The sequence below is a fragment of the Barbatula barbatula genome (assembly GCF_947034865.1).
Source record: "Barbatula barbatula genome assembly, chromosome: 1".
NCBI classification, from domain to species: Eukaryota; Metazoa; Chordata; class Actinopteri; order Cypriniformes; family Nemacheilidae; genus Barbatula; species Barbatula barbatula.
The window spans coordinates 22,716,518-22,736,673 of NC_136766.1; the positions used below are offsets into that span (position 1 = coordinate 22,716,518).

At 37.6% G+C, this 20,156-nt stretch overlaps 2 protein-coding genes across 6 annotated transcripts; both read left to right on the forward strand.

Moving 5' to 3' along the window:
* Positions 1-492: 492 nt before the first annotated feature.
* Positions 493-11,860, forward strand: ache (acetylcholinesterase (Yt blood group)). 5 transcript variants are annotated; one of them, XM_079456173.1, is made up of 5 exons: positions 493-719; positions 4,947-6,418; positions 6,766-6,958; positions 7,077-7,255; positions 9,634-11,860. In XM_079456173.1, exons 2-5 carry the CDS (start codon positions 5,011-5,013, stop codon positions 9,756-9,758), a joined length of 1,905 nt encoding a protein of 634 aa, XP_079312299.1. In that variant the 5' UTR covers positions 493-719; positions 4,947-5,010; the 3' UTR covers positions 9,759-11,860. The 5 variants fall into 5 exon arrangements, with proteins under 5 accessions (XP_079312299.1, XP_079312301.1, XP_079312300.1 ...); XM_079456175.1 differs by having other exon boundaries at positions 501-4,823; XM_079456176.1 differs by having other exon boundaries at positions 508-719; positions 7,347-9,766.
* Positions 11,861-12,895: 1,035 nt separating this feature from the next.
* Positions 12,896-18,168, forward strand: LOC306895691 (BPTF-associated chromatin complex component 1). The gene is made up of 5 exons (XM_079459135.1): positions 12,896-13,145; positions 13,396-13,490; positions 15,295-15,512; positions 15,627-15,731; positions 15,888-18,168. The coding sequence occupies exons 1-5, from the start codon at positions 13,125-13,127 to the stop codon at positions 15,950-15,952; spliced, it is 504 nt and encodes a 167-aa protein (XP_079315261.1). The 5' UTR covers positions 12,896-13,124; the 3' UTR covers positions 15,953-18,168.
* Positions 18,169-20,156: the final 1,988 nt, after the last annotated feature.

Consider the following 20,156-nt stretch of genomic DNA (forward strand, 5'->3'; position numbering starts at 1 on the left):
CGTCTTTGCCTTTTATGAACACCCGCTAAATCGAATCTCAGATTAAACAAGAGGTCAAAAATATAAAATAGGTCTTATATAGTAAGTATTATTATTTTATTTTCTCTAGCGTATGGCTGATGGGATATTTGAATGTTTTCTTTGTTTGATTTTCTTGTTTGTATTTTTTACTGGAAAACACATTGGTCAACAGAAGTTGAAATGAATTGTGCTATATAAATAATTTGTCATATATAGGCCTACTTAAACACATTTCGACCAGTTTAGGTGGAATTATGTGTTAAAGGTAAACAAAACAAATGTGTTTAGCACTGTGGGGTATTTACTTACATGATGATATAAAACAATAAATAATGTGAATCGCATCTATGCAAAGCAGGACAGTCGCGAGGACAGCAGTGGCGGTAATTCTCGCGAGATCTCTACAACAGTTTGTTTGTTTTTTTCAGACGATTATGGTTATTATAAGGAGTCTCCCCCTATCGACACAGTATAGCAGCACGAATCACAACACAGATCTGTCTTTGCCTAGTTCCGCCAGGGGCTGGATCAAGCGTTCAAACCCGACGGACGAGATTACAATTTACTTCTCCATACAACCCCAGTCTCGTTGCACGGCACCTAAATCTGGCTGTCTTCGCTGAAGGAAAAGGAGAGGAGGGGAAGAGCCCTGGGGACCGACACTGACGCAAAGCCGGCTTGGGAACGGGGATCGCCAGGTACTGGCTTCGATGTAGTATATTAAGAAGGGCGGACTGTTCCCACACGAAAAATAAAAAGAGATGGAGAGTTTAGTGTGTATTCATTTGGCTACTGCGCGTCGCGTGTTTGTTTCGTTTTGCAGCGCATTTACCAATACACTGACGCCTATTTGAGGGTATTTGTACATTATTATTTGTTAAAGATGTGATAAAGATCATTTTCGCAAAACTGCCATTGAAATAGTTTGCAGATCTGTGTATGCAGTATGATTTTGTAGCGTTTGTTATGTTGAAATATCATTTGCCTGATGTTGTTATTATTGTTTTATTCTCATTACACAATCCTGCAATGCGAATGGTTCAGCAAAGCTTTTAATAAAAAAAATATACCTCATTTATTATAGGCCAATATGTATATGTCGCTTAATGCATTTTCTTATCATGCACGCCAACACGTATGGTGTGTTATTGTAATGTTGCATAATTGCAATCATATTTGTCGCTGGATTTATTTGGTGGTTATCTGACGGGGTCCGCTAAATATTACAGATAAAGACCGGATCGTGGGAACGGCTTGTCACGATAAAACAAGCAAACAATAAAGAACATCGTACTTGTAGGATGCGCGTGCATTTAATAGTGAGATTATATGGCTTGGAAAATTTGACGTGCTGGAGAGAGAATTGGTGCGTGCGCTCGAGAGTACATGCACGCACGCGCACTCAGAGGCCCCGGTTTACTAAAATTAAGTCTGTAACCTGTAACCTTCTTGTAACCTTACAGTCTCCTATGATGTTCTACCACTTAAAGGTTAACGTTGAAGACTCGTCCATACCCGATTGTCCCAGTCCTGCTTGTAAATAACGCTGAATTCCTTATTTGCAAACATACCATCATTTCTGTTTTTCTAGTGCGACCAGTGGCCAAAACTTGTTTAGAAAAGTGGTGGGGACAAAAACAATACTTTAATCAATTGTTTCTTTTATAACTCGTTGTATAAATATTATATATGTATATATATATATATATATATATCATAGTGGGCGGTTCCACTTTTCGACTCCAACTCTAGTGTGTTCCCAAACTGTCATTTGGGGAAGGTCACTTGGCTGTTGCGGTGCATTACACTTAAAATCCGTTTCCTATGGATAAAAATGTCTTACTCTCTAATGATTTACGCTTTTTTGAGCTGGACACTGGATGCCAAAGCAAGCGCCGCGAGCGCGGATGATGCACACATTTGATAGTTGGCCGCGGCTCTGTGAAAAGCGGCGCATCCTGCGTTTTCCACGAGTTTAATATGTTAATAGGCCATAAACAATACACACATTCCGCAAGCATTTCTTAATTTCTTCCAAAATAGTTTACTTAATGCACATTTCTCATTGCTGTTGACACGGGTAAAATTGTTCGTTTTGTTTATGGTTAACTGTTTTAAAAAAGTTTAGACGGACAAACTACCTAGCGGAAAATACCAGCTCAGTGGTAAGAGCATTGCGTTAACAACGCAAGGTTGTGGGATCGATCCCAGGCGGTTGCACATACCTATGTATAAATGTGTAGGATAATGCAATGTGTAGGATAATGCAATGTAAGTCCCTTTGGATAAAAGCATCTGCCAAATGCGTTAATGTAAATCTGTCTCTGTTGCTCACATCAAATCATCCATTTGGAAATGTCTGTCGGTCACGGCACATGATGGGCACAATAAATAGTTGTTTTTCTTTTGATCTTGCTTTCACTGAGATGCAAGTTAACCTGTGAAAGAAGTGTGCACGATGTGCTATGAGTGTAATTGCTCTCTCTGTGTATCTGTTGCTGTTGTATGCTGGTAATTTGCAGTAAACTATGGACCGTTTCAAAGACAAGGCTTATTTTGCTAAATGACTAAATGTAAATGTATTTTAAGACTAGGCCTAAGATAAATTAGTATATTTAAGTAGCTTTTATAAAAGAATGCACTAGCAAAAACATTACTGGTGTTCATCATGAGACAAAACAATGGGACTGATGTATCTTAAGATATTTCAGGGCATGTTATTTTCATCTAAGACAGCTCAAATATACATTTTAGTGGGTGACCAAACTTAAAGGGCAAGTTCACCCAAAAATCAACTTAGTGTGATTTTATTTCTCACCCACATGACGTTAAACATGTTTAGAGAACTTCCAGCGTCTTCTGAGCACAAATGAAGATATTTAGGTGACATCCAGATTTCCAGGCCTCCTCATAGACATCATGGTGTAAGTTTTCGCATAGTGGCTCAGTTGAGTGTTTTTTAATTGATGCGAATGCTTTATGTGTGAAAAACAAACCAAAATACAGACTTTAATTGATATATTCTCCTTGACGAAAGCACTCCTTCATATTCTTGGATGAGAGCGCTTTGGCGCATGCGTATTAGGTTTGTGCGCCGAACGCTGCATGGGGTTACCGTTGCTATTGGATGCCGCCGTTTGACTCATAACACGGAAAAGTGCTCTCGTCCAAGAAGACGAAGTGCTCTCGTGAACACACGGCATACACTGACAGACTGGAGAATATATCGACTAAAGTCTGTATTTTGGTTTGTTTTTTGCACATGTTGCTTCTAAATGATTCAACTGAGCCACTATGCGCGGATGGACCAATTTAACAATGTCTTTAGACACCATGATGTCTGTGAGGAGGCCTGGAAATCTTGCCTGCTTGGATACCTCAACCAATATTGCGTATGCATATGCGTCATAGTAATCTTTCCATTTATTTTGTAAAAGAAGACAATAAGAACTATAACTAATTAAAGAGAGAAGCAATGGAAAAACATGTATTGTAACTACTAAGTGAAAACACAATGTACAAACAGGAGAGGAGGGATAGTGCAGGCTCATAATTTCCATGGCAACAAAGTTTGCTGGCAATGATTGTGACAAATCCAGAGAAAGACTAGCCTAGATGTGCTTAATGGTTTCTCGTAAAAGTGTCAAAGCTTTGACTGGGCCTAATCCTACCACACACAAAAGCATTTCTGGAAAAGTTACAAAAGTGAGTGATTAATTAAAATAAATATGGTGTGCACAACAACGTTTAATCTCAAGCTGAAAGTAAACTCCTCAGTAAACTTCACACATGGATTCCAGGATCTAATTTAAGCGGCCTCTTCCCCTCTGCAGTCTATCCCCAATGCTTACAGCTGCCCTTGCCCCCCATTTCCGGCAAGCAGCTGTCTTTCATGATAATAATAAATCTGTTGAGAGGCTGTGACTGATCAATTGCATTGCATACCCTCAATCGCCTTTCACCATTAATTACAAAATAATCTTTCTTGTTGTCTGAAATCGCCAATAGATTACAATAGATTGTATAAAAATATACACTTTTTGTTTGTCTAAAATCTAGGTTGCTTAAGCACAGTCTACACTTATGTGACTCTTTGTGTAGCAAACGTGTTTGCAAAGAAAGGGTTACATGGAAAGTTAGGCAGATGGACAAATGGAAGATGTGACACCCTTAAAAATAGAACCCCATATGAGCAAAAGAGGCAGGGGAACAGAAATAGCCTCATTTAAACAGACACACAGCTGCAGTCAAATGCATGTGCATCCTAAGTGTGCCCCAGAACTAATCCAGTCATCATGGCAACCAGGCAACACGTGAAACAAACATTCATGTCAAAAGTGCGTTGTGGGTCTTAGAAGTGAAATTAATGTGCAGTAACAACCAATCATACAAGGGTCTTTCATGTTGCATTATATCTATTCACATTAATCACTTTTTGGCTTGCCACTTTTTATGTTGCTTGTTTGGCCTATAAATCGCTGTCAGCGGTCTGTCTTACTGTCACACACCTTGCCCTAACAAGGCATGGTTGACTCGCCGATTCCAGCAACAGGCGATTTTGTCTGTCCAAACTGAAATCAATTAAAAGTGTATGCCTAATCCCTTCAGTTTAAACAAAATAAGCAAACAAACTAAATGTACTTTCTACATGAGGACTGATGTGTAACAGGTCTAATGAGTTTTGGGTGTGGGAAGGGTGACTTGGTATGACACAGCAGAGGCTGAAACCTAGCGACTTATACATCAGGGCAAAACCAGAAGAGTTACCATTTACTGCCTGTCACTGTATTGCATCACATCTGGTTAGTTGTTCAGTCATTTTTCTTCATATATATATGATTTCTTAACTGAAACCCTCTTTAAATGCATCCTTTCCTGGACACCAATTTTGTTGTCTTATCCCATTTTCTGTTTTTCATTCACAGATCATTCTGAGCTTAGCTAACAGTGAGAGCAAAACTTCCCTAATAAAAAAAAGGAAACGTCATCATGAAGACTTCAGACATTTTTCTTCTGCCCTCTGTGCTCCTCACGTTCCTTTTCCACTGCTGTCTCGCACAGAGCGAATCTGACCTCACTGTATCAACAAGGTTGGGCCGTGTGCAAGGTGTACGCTTGCCTGTTCCAGACCGGAATCATGTGGTTGCTTTCTTAGGCATCCCATATGTTGAGCCTCCTACTGGGAAGACACGTTTCAGGCCAGCAGAGCCCAAAAAGCCATGGAATGGTGTCTTGGAGACAAGAGACTACCCAAATGCCTGTTATCAGTCTGTAGACACCTCTTACCCAGGCTTTCCGGGCACTGAGATGTGGAACCCCAACAAAAGGATGAGTGAGGACTGCCTTTACCTTAACGTGTGGGTGCCTTCTTCTCCTAGGCCACAGAACCTCACAGTGATGGTCTGGATATATGGTGGTGGCTTCTATAGTGGTTCCTCTTCTCTTGATGTGTACGACGGCCGGTACTTGGCATACTCTGAAAAGGTGGTGGTTGTATCAATGAACTACCGTGTCGCTGCTTTTGGATTCCTTACACTTAATGGTTCCTCAGAGGCTCCGGGAAATGTTGGTCTCCTTGACCAGAGGATGGCCCTCCAGTGGGTACAAGATAACATTCACTTTTTTGGAGGTAACCCAAAACAGGTCACTATTTTTGGCGAAAGTGCTGGGGGAGCATCAGTGGGCATGCATCTTCTGTCACCGGACAGTCGGCATTTATTCACACGTGCCATAATGCAGAGTGGTGTTCCTAACGCGCCCTGGGCTACCGTTAACTTTGATGAGGCCCGTCGGAGGGCCACCATGCTGGGCAAGCTTGTTGGCTGTGGTGAGGGTATTGACACTGAGCTGATCGACTGCCTGAGGAACAAGGATCCACAAGAACTCATTGATCAAGAATGGCAAGTACTCCCCTATAGCAGCCTTTTCCGCTTTTCCTTTGTACCTGTCATAGATGGAGTGTTCCTCCCCGACAACCCCGAAGCCATGCTCAGCTCAGGAAACTTCAAATATACTCAGGTGCTGATGGGTGTGAATCAGGACGAAGGATCTTATTTCTTAGTGTATGGTGCACCTGGGTTCAGCAAAGACAACGAGAGTTTGATTTCACGAGAGGACTTCCTAGAAGGTGTGAAGATGGGGGTTCCTCATGCTAATGAAATTGGTTTGGAGGCAGTTGTACTTCAGTATACGGACTGGATGGATGAGAACAACCCTCAAAAGAACCGTGATGCCATGGATGATATTGTAGGAGATCAAAATGTTATCTGTCCTCTACAGACTTTTGCCAAAACGTATGCCCAGCACGCTGGTTTCCATATCCAGCCAGGAGCAGTACCAGGGTCACAGGGCTGGGGAAACGCTGGACTAACAGGCTACAACAGTGGCAACTCTCATGGTAAGACTCGATAGTGTTACAGCAGTAACGTTGAAATACTTGTAGTTTGAGTAGAATTTCTTTCTATTTGACTAACAAAGTGGTGTCGTATCATGTTGGTTAAGTATTTGGAATATAATTTTAAGGCAGAGGGTCATGGAAGCATTTAGAAAAGACTTTGACAGATTAAAATAATGTACTCGCCCCTCTATGTTGATATCACATGCAATATCAACTGTGTAGCATTTCATCCGTGCTGCTAAAATCTTGTCCACACAGTTTATTCCAGTCCAAGACCCCTGGAATAAACAGGGGCGAGCAAATACACCTTAAATGTGATAACTTTCTATACACCTCCTTGTTCTTAGGTGCTGTGTATCTTTACCTGTTTGACCATCGAGCCTCAAACCTGGCCTGGCCTGAGTGGATGGGTGTAATGCATGGGTATGAGATTGAGTTCGTGTTTGGCCTACCTTTAGAGAAAAGGCTGAATTACACGACAGAAGAAGAGAAACTTAGCCGACGTATGATGAGATACTGGGCCAATTTCGCACGCACTGGGTAAGAGATAAAAACATAGGTAAAGATATAACAGAAGCTACAACACCCACTGAATTTATAGTATATTGCCTTGAAGGTAAACTCAATGCCCTCCTTTTTTTTATCTCTCCCCGTGAAGCAATCCTAACATGAACACCGACGGCACCATAGACAATCGGAAGAGGTGGCCTCAGTTTACAGCGTCTGAGCAAAAGCATGTGGGCTTGAACACGGAGCCAATGAAGGTGCACAAGGGTCTGAGAACACAGACTTGTGCTCTGTGGAACCGCTTCCTTCCTCGACTGCTTAACATCACAGGTAATGAACCATCTTTGCCAGTATAGTCTTTCATGTATTTATACAAAGCTTTTATGTTTGTTATTAACACAAAACTAATATGAATGATCAGTTTAGTTTGAAGGTGAGAAACTGCAGACTCGTTTTAAGGATGGATCATTGAAATGTATTGCAGTCTAGGAGAGGAAAACTCATCATAAATGCTAAGCAAGCTCACACTATGGAACTTTGAGACTACCTGATTCGCTGTGGTACTCAAACTACACAACAAGGTTTTTTGACATCTGACTTGCATGCTTCACAACACAATGCAAACAAAGTGCACAAACGGCAAGACACAGTCAAGGAACAGTCAGAACCAAAAAAAACTAATAAACATAATTTATTATTACATTAACATTTAAATTCCAGTTTGATGGCATTGGCAAATCATCAGTTCGGAAAATTCTGCCACCTACAGCAGGGGTTCCCAAACCTTTCAGTCCGCGACCCCCAAAATAACAGTGACTCGAGACCCAGACTATCCTCGGATGTAGTATACAAACGTTGCACACAAATGCACACATGCACCTATTCTACCCGAACGTAATGACAACACAAAAGAGCACAGTCAAACATAATATTATAGTTATTTACTTATTATCTACTTGTTTTTATACATAAACTATTACTACAGATGGTCTGATTTCATCAAACCGAATCAAATGTTGATGGATGTGCCTCTTTTTGTACCTGAGGACGATGGCCCCTCTGACTGCGGCGCTTCTCTGGCATCCTCCGCTGGCCTCCCTGCATTTTTATTTGTAGATATTAATCGACGTTTAATTTCGACAAATAAGAAAATCCCAAATTTAGAGCCTGAAAAATAATCTGCATGCACATGGGACTGTTTAACATGGTGCTGTAAATGGACTTGCTGCACCTGACCTAATGCGGTTGCTAATGTCGTTAATGTGACGTAATCATCTCAGGGAACGGGATCGAAGATTCCTGAGGCTGATGTCTTTTTATTTGCCTGGTTTTATTTTTAACTTAACAAATATTTTTATATTTTGTTACACTTATCCATTACATACAATATTTCTAATAATTAAAAACAATTATGTCTATGACATCTTGGGACCCCAGCCTCGTGGACTTGCGACACCCACTTTGGGAACCCCTGACCTACTGGGATGGAGTATGAAGTGTTGAAACCTTTTCTTTATTTTATTTACTTGTTTCTTCTAGATAGTTTACAAGTTTTACATCCTTTATACGATATTTGTTAATGAATATATGACAGTAAATTTGAATTCTTCCATGTGATAACTTGATCAAGCTTTCTACAGTTATAACGCCTACACTGTGATTGACTGGATTAGTTGCAAATCATATCAAGAAAGTTGGAACATATTGCTGTGTTCTACCAATTTGTAGAAATATAAAAAGTACCAATTTGGCTGCGTTCCTGGGTTTTTGATGCAGACCTTAGAAATATGTCTGTGACAGCAAAATCCAGCCCAAAATTGCATAGTGAGAGCTTGCCTTAAAGTTCTCGTTGTAACCTTACTCCCCTTACGCCATTTAGGCTGTCGCAGTTTATGACACATGTTTGCATTAACAAAACAATTCTAATTTTTTTGTTTCCGTGTGTGGGCAGATGCTTGAAGAACATACAGTTCTGGCCATAAATATAAACCATATAAATCCATTGGCTTGTCTCTGCACATGGGTCTTTTTGCTCTGAATCTAAACAAATAGCCTGTGCCAAAAGTGTTGTCGAAGTACACCAGAATATGAAGCAATAAACATTGAGAGTGTTGTGCAAACTTACCTGTAGTGACATAAACTTGATGGGCCTTTGGCCAATGCTCAGTTAAATAGCTGGGCGAACATTTGGGCGAATTGTGGTACTGCTGAATAGTAGATTATATCGTTGTTTTTATTTCTTTTCAGTTTAGTTTTTTCTCTCGTTTATATCTTCACACCCACATTTTACAGGGATACAATTCTCACCTTCGAGTTGTTCCAAATCTGTATACATTTCTTTGTTCTGATAAACACAGAGGAAAATATTCCGTTATAAGAATGCTTATAACAGTCCTTGCTTATAACAGTTCTTGAATTACTTTATAATTTGTTTTGTTCTGTTGAACACACAATTCTGGGTCACTTTTGACTACCATTCTCATTGTTCCTACTATGATAGTCAATAGGGTCCAAGAACTGTTTGGTTGCAAGCATCCATCCAAATATCTTTCTTTATGTTCAACCAAACATAACATTATACAGTTTTGGAACAACAAGAGAGTAAGTTATTCATGACAGAATTTTTGTTTTGGGTGAATTATCGCTTTAACCCTTGGTTCCTCAGGTCATCTTTAATCTGCTTATTCTTCTTTTTCTGCCCTTACCAGACAACATTGATGATGTTGAACAACAATGGAAAGTGGAGTTCCACCGCTGGAGCTCTTATATGATGCACTGGAAGAGCCAGTTTGACCATTACAGCAAGCAAGAGCGCTGTACAGATCTGACATAAATGTAAAGGCACAGATCAAAGAAAGCGAAGACTGATGACCATATTTCTTAATATTTTCTTTTCAGAATGGAAATGGTTGCCAAAGCTAAATGAAACCTTTCCATTCATAAATATCTCTAAGCATGAGAATTAATTTGTGAATGTTGCATTTTCAGGTTCAGTTTTATTTTCCTGTAGATTGTTGTTCTTATCAAAATTATAATTTGTGTATACACAATACACACACACAAGCTGCTATGAGAGATTATTAAGTGCTATGGTCATCAAATATAAAAAATGTTATATGCGCTATATTACCTCTGACAAGTGAGTGTGCACGTCTGTCTTTTCCCACTGGAACCTGGAAACCTTTATTCACTCTGGTCCTCAGGACTTTTCAAAGGTTTTGGTTTTTTGTCCTATCCTCTTATAGGCTGCTTCACCATGTGTTTAACTGTCCACATTTATTACGCTTTTTCTGTGTACCTTTGTCCTGGTTATTGTGTGACCTTTTATTGTGTGTGTCTGCCGTCTCTGCTTTCTGACTGTGGGCTAACTCAATATACTAATACTTCATGCAGGAATCAGGAGCTATTTCATGTATGCTGGCCAAGCGTACTGACTCGTGTCTCTGTGTGTGTGTGTGTGTGTGTGTGTGTGTGTGTGTGTGTGTTTAAATGTACTTAAATGTTTGATCACACATTGCATGCATTCGAATGCCCACAGCATGACTATTTGTGTGTGTTTGTGTGAGAGAGTGAGAGAGAGAGAGAGATTTTTTATCTTACAGCCACTACTTAACATAAGCCAGTTTGTGTCTACATATAGAAAACCACTATTGAATAACACCTTGCCTTTGTTTAGACTTCAAATGGGCATTTTTGTTTGAGAATTTTATATTAGAAAGAAATAGCAGGCACGGTGAGTATGACTAATGCTGTCTGTGTGCCAAGGGGTCAATATATTTTTTTTTCCTTCGCTGTCTCCCCCTCTTGATGGGAAAGCATTCTCATTACGATAATGGAGGGAGAGTAATTTACTTAGTGCTCATTTGAAATGACAGCCCGCTGTGTCAGCCATCTCTCCGGCCCCACCTTCACCCCCTTTGATGCAGAGGGAGGATGATGTAGGAAAACACAGTCACAGGGAAGATGTGAAGGGACGAATACAGGGTTACAAAAGCCAATCGTTTCACATATTTATTGTATTATTTGTGTCTTTTTCTAGTTAAGTTATTTGCATGTTTGCATCAAGTATCCAAAATCATGTGAAGTGTTTTTAGTTTGCTTACATCAGAGAATGTATTTGTTTTTATTTATTACGTTTGTGGAGCTGCATATATTTCCATTTTGCCTGTGAATCTGGATTATTAATTATTATTTTGCATTTTACAGTGTGAATGTATTGTGGTCACTTCAGTTGTATACCCTGTCCCAGTTTGCATTTTCATGTTTATTATTTACATAGTGAATATGCGAATGGTAGTCTGATATAGTTTGTGAAAAAGTTATGGCATAAACAATATATTTGTCCAGTACAATTTATCTACAGTTTTAGTAACAATTTAAAGGGAACTGACTGAGAGTTGTGATGAGACACTGTGATGGGCAGGTCTTTGACCACACAAAATAATTTGCCATTAGGTTGCCATTAAGCATTCAGCCTTTGTCTATAGTAATGTTGATACTTAAAAAATATCAAATTAAATAAAAATATCTAGAATATTAGCTATAAATTATAAATAATTTTGTGATCTTGTGAATGGGTCTGAATGATGGCTTGCGCTTGTCAAGTGAGAGGCCACATATATCTTCCACAAATCTCCTTGTGCATGTCCTAGACCCCCCCCCACCCTGTGTTCTGTGGTTTAAAATTGACTGTTATTCTCTCTGACAATATCAGTGCTTATGTCTATTGTTAATATTACAGTTTATAGTTATACCATATTATGATAGTCCAGAGAGATATATTGATGTTAGCAATAACAAAATACACTTGTATAGGAATATAGATATTTGAATGCGTTAATGCTCATGTAATGTCACTGTCTTGATTGATATAAAAAAGCAGTGGTCATGATTTGACAATATTGATCATTAATATATATATATATATATCAAACTGTTTCATCAAAGCAATATAAGAGTGCCATATGCTATCTTACAGATAATTTCCAACGTTTTTACTATTGTTTTATTTTAATAACTTGTTCAAGTTGTTAACTTTGGAATGGCTTTTGCAATGTCATAAATACAGACATTTTTGTCAAATGTTGCCAACAAAGACATCTGTCTGTGAACAACATTGCACTTGGCTGAGCAAGCATATTTTTTCTGCATTTGTTGCACTTTGACTTCTATGTAATATAGTAATTATTGCTCTTGTTTGTTTTATTTTACTTTGGTCCAAATATTGCTGTCACTCACATTAGTGCCAAACATATATACTGACAGATTCATGCAAATCTTCTGCATGGTGTTAATTGTCATATCCGCATTGTCTGGGCACCATATCCAGGAACTGTCCAACCCAACCTCAATAAACAGTTATTGACTATTCAAATAGAGGTGATTGAATGTGTGGTTCTTGATGTCAAATAAAAATATCATCACCAGAGGGCAGCATACGCCAATACAACGGTCGTGTATCACAATACGGGCTGACATATAGTCCGTCATTATATTTATCCTGAATGTATAAACGTAAAAAAGTGTCCCTCTGAACAAATAAATCTTATCCACTCATAATATTATGCATTTACTATACATTAATATTATATATAAATATTAATATTAAAAAGCAAACTAACCCTCTTCTCTCAACAGGTAGTGTTCTAGCTTTTGTTGAAACTAGTAATTGTATTACTATTGCTCTTTTATGACATATCGCTTATTGCTCCCCGAACTCTTTGTAAGTCGCTTTGGATAAAAGCGTCTACTAAATGACTAAATGTAAAGTAAATATATTTTAGAAACACTTGTATGACCTCTTTATCTACAAAACTTTTGCTCTACTTGATAACCCAACTTTTACTATAATAGATAACAATTTTACGTGATTGTGGAATTGTGAAAATGTAGACTTTCAACGACGACATTGCATAAATGATTGCGTAGTTTCAGCGCAGCATTGAATGTTTTGATTAACCCGCCGATGCTAACCAATAACGTCTCGCGACTTTGGTTTAAGACCAATAGGCGCCATTGTTTCCAAGAGTCCTCTTTATGGCGCACTTATGCTGTTGTTCGTTTAGTAAAAATGTTTTTGTTTTGCTTCACGTGAAGTGTTTAAAAAGAATGAACTCAATATTTTGACGTTAGTGATTGTTACTCAAGTCAGCCGTTTCCTAAAACCGCAGGCTCCACCACGCTGCTTTATATCAAAACAATGACTTCAGCCTCTACCAAGGTAAATTTTGTTGAGATCTAATCGTTTGCCATTTTTTGTGTTTTTTTTCTCTTTTGGTGGGGTACGATTCATGTTCACCGTCTCGGGTATTAATCAGATTTGATATGTTGTTAATACAGCTATTGGCTAGTGTGCTAACGATCCACCAGAAATCCGTTTTGAAAACGAATAAAATTTTACGTTTTTGGGACCGATGACGTAGAAACATATCTCACCTAACTGTTACCATGACTTGATTTTATACATTTAGGTTGGCGAAATTTTTTCTGCAGCTGGAGCTGCATTCACAAAATTAGGAGAGCTAACCATGCAGCTGCATCCAGTGGCAGACATGAGTCCAGCAGGGTGAGTTTTCATTTATTTTAGTATATTCGCCGAATCAGGCTGTCCTAATGATGTTTTATCAGTGCACTTTTTGTAATACCCATTCATTATTTACTACATATTAAAGGTACCCAATATTAAATTGGTGCTAAATAATAAATCATTAGGCGAACTTGTTTATCTCCTTGGTTTGGCATGTCTTGTCCTATAAATCTGGAGAGGTAGACCATTTAACATCTTTTGTATACATTTAGAAAAGCCAAAGATTTTAATACACTTTAAAACGTTTAGTACAGTGGGGGAAATTATTATTTGATCCCTTGCTGATTTTGTATGTTTGCCTGCTTACAAAGAAATGAAGGGTCTATAATTTTTATGGTAGGTTTGATAGAAACCAAATATCAACCAAAAATCCAGGAAAATTGTATATAAGAGTTATAAATTGATTTGCTTTTCAGTCAGTGAAATAACAATTTGATTCCCTACCAACCAGCAAGAATTCTGGCTCCACAGATTGGTTATGTGCCTATATGGACCACAGATCAGTCCTGTCACTTTAAGAAAGTACTCCCAAGTCAGCTTGTTATGTATATAAAATATGCCTGCCAACAGAACTGTATCTTCCATTTCAACCTCTCCAGGACCATGGTCAAGACCAAATACGTTTCAAAGGATGTCAGGGACAAGATTGTACACCTGCACAAACCTTGAATAGTCTAGAGATAGAAGCTTGGTTAGGAGGAGACAACTGTTGGTGTGATTATTTGGAAATAAAAGTGCAAAATAACTATCAATTGCCCTTGGTCTGTAGCTCCCTGCAAGATTTCTTCAATGGGGTAAAGATGATTATGAGAAAGGTTAAAGATAAGTCACGGAACTACACGGAAGCTTGCTAATGGGTTCAAGACAGTTGGGACCACAGTTAGCAAGTAAACCATTGGTAACACGCTATGCCACAATATATTGAAATCCTGAAGCACCCGCAAGGTCCTCCTAACCAAGAAAGCCTGCCCGGCTCATCTGAAGTTTGACAAAGAACATCAAAATGATTCAGAAAAAGCTTAGGAGAAAGTGCTGTGGTCAAACAGGAAGAAAATGACTCCTGTTTTTGAAGGGAGAGAAATGCTGACTATGACCCCAAGAACACCATCCCTACAGAAAACCGCTGTATTGGAAACATTGTGCTTCAGGGCTTTTTCTCTGCTCGGGTACAGGATGACTTCACTGCATTGAGGGACGGGCCCATGTCCTGTAAAATATTGGGCAAGAACCTACTCCTCTTAACTAGATCACTGAAGATGGGTCGTTGATGTACCTTTAACATGACAAAGACCCAAAACATATTGCCAAGACAACCAAAGAGTGGCTTAAGGAGAAGCACATCCTAGCCAGTCTCTAAACCCTAGTCCTATCGAAAATCTGTGGAGGCTAAAACAAAAATTTGCTGAGCGTCAAGAAACCATAAAGATTTACAGAAGAGTGGACTTAAATGTATCAGAAATGTCTTAACTCTGTGCTTGCCAACAAGGGTTTCTCCACAAAGTTATGTTTTGCTCAGGGATCAAATACTTTCACTGACTGAAATGCAAATCAATTTATAACCATTGTATAACATTTTTCTCCTGAATTTGTCCTGAAGTCTCGGATCAGTTAAAATAAACCTACCATAAAAACTTTAGACCCTTCCTTTCTATGTAAGCAGGCAAACTTACAATATCAGCAGGGGATCAAATTATTAACCTCACTCTATATGTCAGAAGGGTTAATTGAAAATACTATATATTGTGTAGGTCACAGTTGTAATGTATACTTTTTCTATTACAAGGGCACAAACGAAAACAACAGTCAAGAGGAAGATTTATGAAGACACTGGAGTTTTATCCACAGATTCTTTAAAGAAGAGCACCAAAAAGGTACCAGTTTCTATGGCTACACCTGGACCACCTAAAGTCATTGCTGTGCCAAAATCTCAGGTTGTGGTGACCACCGGTTTACAGGGTCCAACTTCATGTCCATCTAGCATTAAGTCATCAAAGACAGCTGGTGAGCATGACTGTGTACAATGTTATGCTTATATTAATGTTTGAGTGTAGTTTTACTTGGAACTAATTTAATCATTTTTAGTCAAATGTAAAGGTTTCATATTATGTTTCCTAGAAGTCACTCTCAGTGCATTGAATGACTCTGATGCAAACAGTGATCTGGTAGATATAGAAGGGTTAGGTGATGGTCTCACATCTAAAAAGCTCAATTTTGATCAAGGTAAGTTTGGATATTTTCAACTAAGTGACTGTAATTTGGATATCTAAATGTAAGTTTACTTAGGTGACATGTTCTGATTGTTTTTCTAAATGTCTGTTGTCTTCTACACAGTTTTGATGTGGAAAATAATAGCTATATATTTTTTTTCCTCTGCAGATAGTTTAAATCTGGATTCCAGCCTCATCATGAATTCTAGTGACTTGCCTCTGTTATCCCGTTGAAATTCTTATACTCTAGCTTACCGTCCACTGGAAAATGAATCATGTCCTATCAGTGAGGGTTCATTCCAAACCCCCCCAAAACGATTTTATGTAATCCAAACTTTTCTTTCAGGAAGACGCACTTATATGATGATGATAAAGAAAGGGATAATATATCATTGTAGAAAGCTTGCATATACTGCTAAACCTTACGATTCTGTCAAAAATGTCTACTTTTCAATTTTAACAGCAACAGCATTATTGTACAATGTTCAACTTTTTAAAAAAACATTATAAAAATATGTACTTTTCTTTGGGAAAAACCTTTAGCTAAATGGCTTGGAATATTGGTGGTTGAGGCATTGTTTGTTAAACTGTATTGCTAAGTTAAACAATTATTGTACTTTTAATTATTCCTAAAGGGAATTAGTATTTTGTAGCATTTTCTCTTATACACACACATACACAAACAAAAAATAAAGATGCCATCTTTTGCAGCTAAAATGTTTTCAGAAAGTAGGGTTTTATTTAAATTTAAACCTTTTACCAATTTCCTAAAGAAATATTTTAGAACAGTGTGTCTGTGGCAACTTCCAATCATTTTGAGTATCACTTCAGTATCATTTCACCAGTTCAATTCAATTTTATTTATATAGCGCTTTTCACAATGTGCATTGTTCCCAAGCAGCTTTACAGGAGAAAATAAGAAAAACACAAAAATGGTAAAACACAGCACTGTGCAAGATTATTCGAGTAAATTATTCCAGTCTGCCAGTGGTTTATTTAGCATATTTTGCATTAAGTGAATCCTGGCTGAAAAGATGTCTTTAACCTAGATTAAAATTGAGGGAGTGTGTCTGACCCTCGTATAGTATCAGGAAGGATGTTCCAGAGTTTAGGTGCTACGTATGAGAAAGCTCTACCCCCTTGGAGGATTTAGTTATTCTAGGTGTTATCAAAAGTCCAGAGTTTTGAGATCTTCGAGAGTGTGATTTAAGCTCTGTTATGTAGGTAGGGGGTAATGTATGCAGTTTTAGTGTGTGGAGGGAATTTTAACAAATGAGATGCATATTATGACATATTTAAGTGTTTTTACATTGATTGAAAATAGGCAAGTTGTAGTGTGAAACCGTTGTGAAGATATACTCGATGTAGTCTCTTCATTATTGTTACAAAGCAATTAAGATCAATTACTATGTGGGCAGTTTCCTGCACAGTGATTAGAATATGACTAGGCCTTAGTTAAATGAGGACATTTAAGTAGTTTTTACAAATAAGCCTTATGGAAAATATTGCTTGTGTGCATTTTAAGATAAAACTATGGCACTGATGTGTTTTAGGATATGTCAGTGCAAGCTGTTTTCAGTTAAGACTGCTCTATCATTTATTTTGGTCTAGGACTAGTCTTGAACCCTGTATGGGAAACAACCCATGTACCTCATGTTCTCGTTGCTCATTGCCCATTTAATGGCCTTGTGAGTTCATAAATCCAACTAGTCATGATTGTTACACTTTTGTAGAAGCAGAGTGAAGGTGGCACAAATAACTGAAGTTTTTGGTGTATTATAAATAAACTTAACCAGTCAAAGTTTTGGCTCTAATTTTTATATTTCCCCCTTTTTGCCCAGGTATTCTAATACAGATGACCGAAAGGTAAAGGTGACTTAAAAATGAGTGAAAATCAGTCTGTAATGAAGGTGAAATACAGCTGTTGTTTCCATACTCCTCTGAATAGAGTTGTAGAGTGTGTCTGTCTGACGGGAGCAGCACAAACCTTACTGGCAACCCTAGGGAGGGTAGCTGCCAATATTGATGTGCTGCTACTGTCAAGCACACAAAGCCATCAAATGTTTTTTTCGCTATTAAAGTGACGTAAAATGCCAACTATAATAGAGAATTTGTAATTTCCCAGTTGAGGAGACCACATCTGGTGTTTCTTTTGTGCATCTGGTCATTTGTAAAAATGTAATACTATTCTAGTATTAGACATGTAATAATATTGTTCTAGAAAAGACCCATTTGCTTTATTACATTGTAATGCACAAGTCAAAAAGACAGTTTTAACTGAACCTAATTCTACATACAAAACTACAGACGCCATATCACTAATAGTCAGATACAGCTAAAACAAATCTTACCTTTGATGCATTTATTACCCTGCACCTTATGATACGATGAACACTTTGAATGTTCTCACTCCCTTTGACCAATTAAATTCTGCGAAGATTTTTCTCATCATTTGTGATGGTGCATGAGTATTTTTTGCGATCGCACAGAAAAGAAAATGAACCTAAAAAAATATTAAAAATCGTATTTACTATGAACATTTATGTATTGTCTATTAGGTATGAAGGTTTCGTTCATTTCTGACTGTTGTAGACCTGGATATCACAATTTAAAGATTCTTTTATTTGCTTAACCGTAGGAATCCTGTTGATACCACACCAAGTGCAGGTGTAGAATGATGTTGTGTTAATGGAGAAATTCCCAGGCTCCTAGTGACAGCACATCATGATTTGGAATTTGCCCTTAAAACTTACAAACCATGATGTGCTGCTACAGGGAACTCTAGGCAAAATAAAAGATGCAGACAGATTCCAGTATTCCTCACTAGAACAAAAATAAAGGCAACAAAATAAAATGTCAAATTCAACATATTATAAAAATGGATTATGCATATGCCATAACTCAAGAATAAATTACATTGTAATAGGTTTGATTAGAATCCACCATGAACAGATGTGGGTAGACATCACTTATGTTTTAAAACATTTAATAAAGTAAAGTAAGAATTGAAGAATGTCTTCAATTCCTTTGGCCCACACAATCATGAGGAAGCTTGTGGTCACCCACATGTTTTCATGCTAGTCTAATAAAGCCCTTTGAGACTTAATATTTGAGTTACTGTACACAAACTGTCCTAAAATGGATGTTGAGGATAAAGACAAAATGGAGGATGGGGAGATGAGTAAAAACTAGCGCCTGTCAAAAACAATCTTCAACATGGGAATAATCTAATGTGTGTAAAATAAAGTAAAAACTAATTTCTTGCATTTACTTTAACCTTTTACTGGAAAACAAAATTAATTATTGTAATAAATCTGAAGTAAAAGTCTATTTAATAAAATCTAATCCCACTACACATGCAGTATTAGAACTATTTGAAATTATTTTAAGTAATTGTTGTCAAAAACTCATTTTAGGATTATGAGCAAAAAAATAGTTCAGGTTAAAAAATAAATAAAATATTTTCACAAACTATATGAAGAGAAAAAAACAAGGAATACAAATCTTGACTATTGTAAAGGTGTGCCATATATTGCAGAACACAGATTGTTTAAAATATTGTGGGAGTGAATGAGGGGGTTGTTTAACAGGGACAATATCTAATTTTAAAAGGTATAATTATGACACTGCCAGGGTATATTATCGATTCATTAATATGGGGAAAGCAAGTGTGTTTTACATAACAGGATGAAAGTTGTTGTATTTTTTAAAGGTATGTTTCAGAAGGAATTTGGCACTTTCTTATAATCTTGTTTTATTTTGTTTATATTTTTTACAACAACAAAAAACTTACATCTACAACAATGCCACAACATTAAAATGTGGGATTAATTAAAGAGGAAAACCACAACAATATTAATTTAAACTACATGTATTTTTATTTAGCTCAAAACGGATGCCCCAGAAATTCAGCTTTTTAGATAAAATATTTCAATGTTATATAAAAAGAAGCAACAAGAATTTTAAGGACTTTTAAGTTTTTATTTTGGTTACACCACACCCCACCCAAAGAGGTGTGATAAAATTCTAAAGTCAGTAAGAGCCAACAATTAATTATAAAAATTCTGTTGCAATTTACAAGGATAAAAAAGACTTCATTATTAAGTTAACCTTCATAGTAAAAAAAACTGGAGGTTTATCTTCCAAAATGGTACGAAATGTGTGTTGTAGAACAGCCAAACATTCTCAAAAGGTCTATGATGATTTAAATCTTATTAGTGAGTTTAGTTAAAATGCACCCTAACAAATACCTAATAAAGCCTATTTAAGGACTGAGTCAAATGATCACGTAAGCACAGTTGCAGAATGCATCTGCTTCTGTCTACTTCTGCCCGTCGTTCATCGAGAGAGGGAGAGAGAGTTGGGGGGTTGTTAGCAAAGGAGAGGGAGAGAAAATTAGAAAAGGATAGACAGCAAATGGGTGGGAGAGGGAGACCAA

Excerpts from the sequence above, each read along its gene's own strand:
- ache (XM_079456173.1), top strand. The coding sequence starts at position 5,011 with ATGAAGACTTCAGACATTTTTCTTCTGCCCTCTGTGCTCCTCACGTTC. Across the intron at positions 6,419-6,765 it reads CAACAGTGGCAACTCTCATG|GTGCTGTGTATCTTTACCTG; the intron begins GTAAGACTCGAT and ends CCTTGTTCTTAG. Across the intron at positions 6,959-7,076 it reads GCCAATTTCGCACGCACTGG|CAATCCTAACATGAACACCG; the intron begins GTAAGAGATAAA and ends CTCCCCGTGAAG.
- LOC306895691 (XM_079459135.1), top strand. The coding sequence starts at position 13,125 with ATGACTTCAGCCTCTACCAAG. Across the intron at positions 15,513-15,626 it reads TAAGTCATCAAAGACAGCTG|AAGTCACTCTCAGTGCATTG; the intron begins GTGAGCATGACT and ends TATGTTTCCTAG. Across the intron at positions 15,732-15,887 it reads AAAGCTCAATTTTGATCAAG|ATAGTTTAAATCTGGATTCC; the intron begins GTAAGTTTGGAT and ends TTTCCTCTGCAG.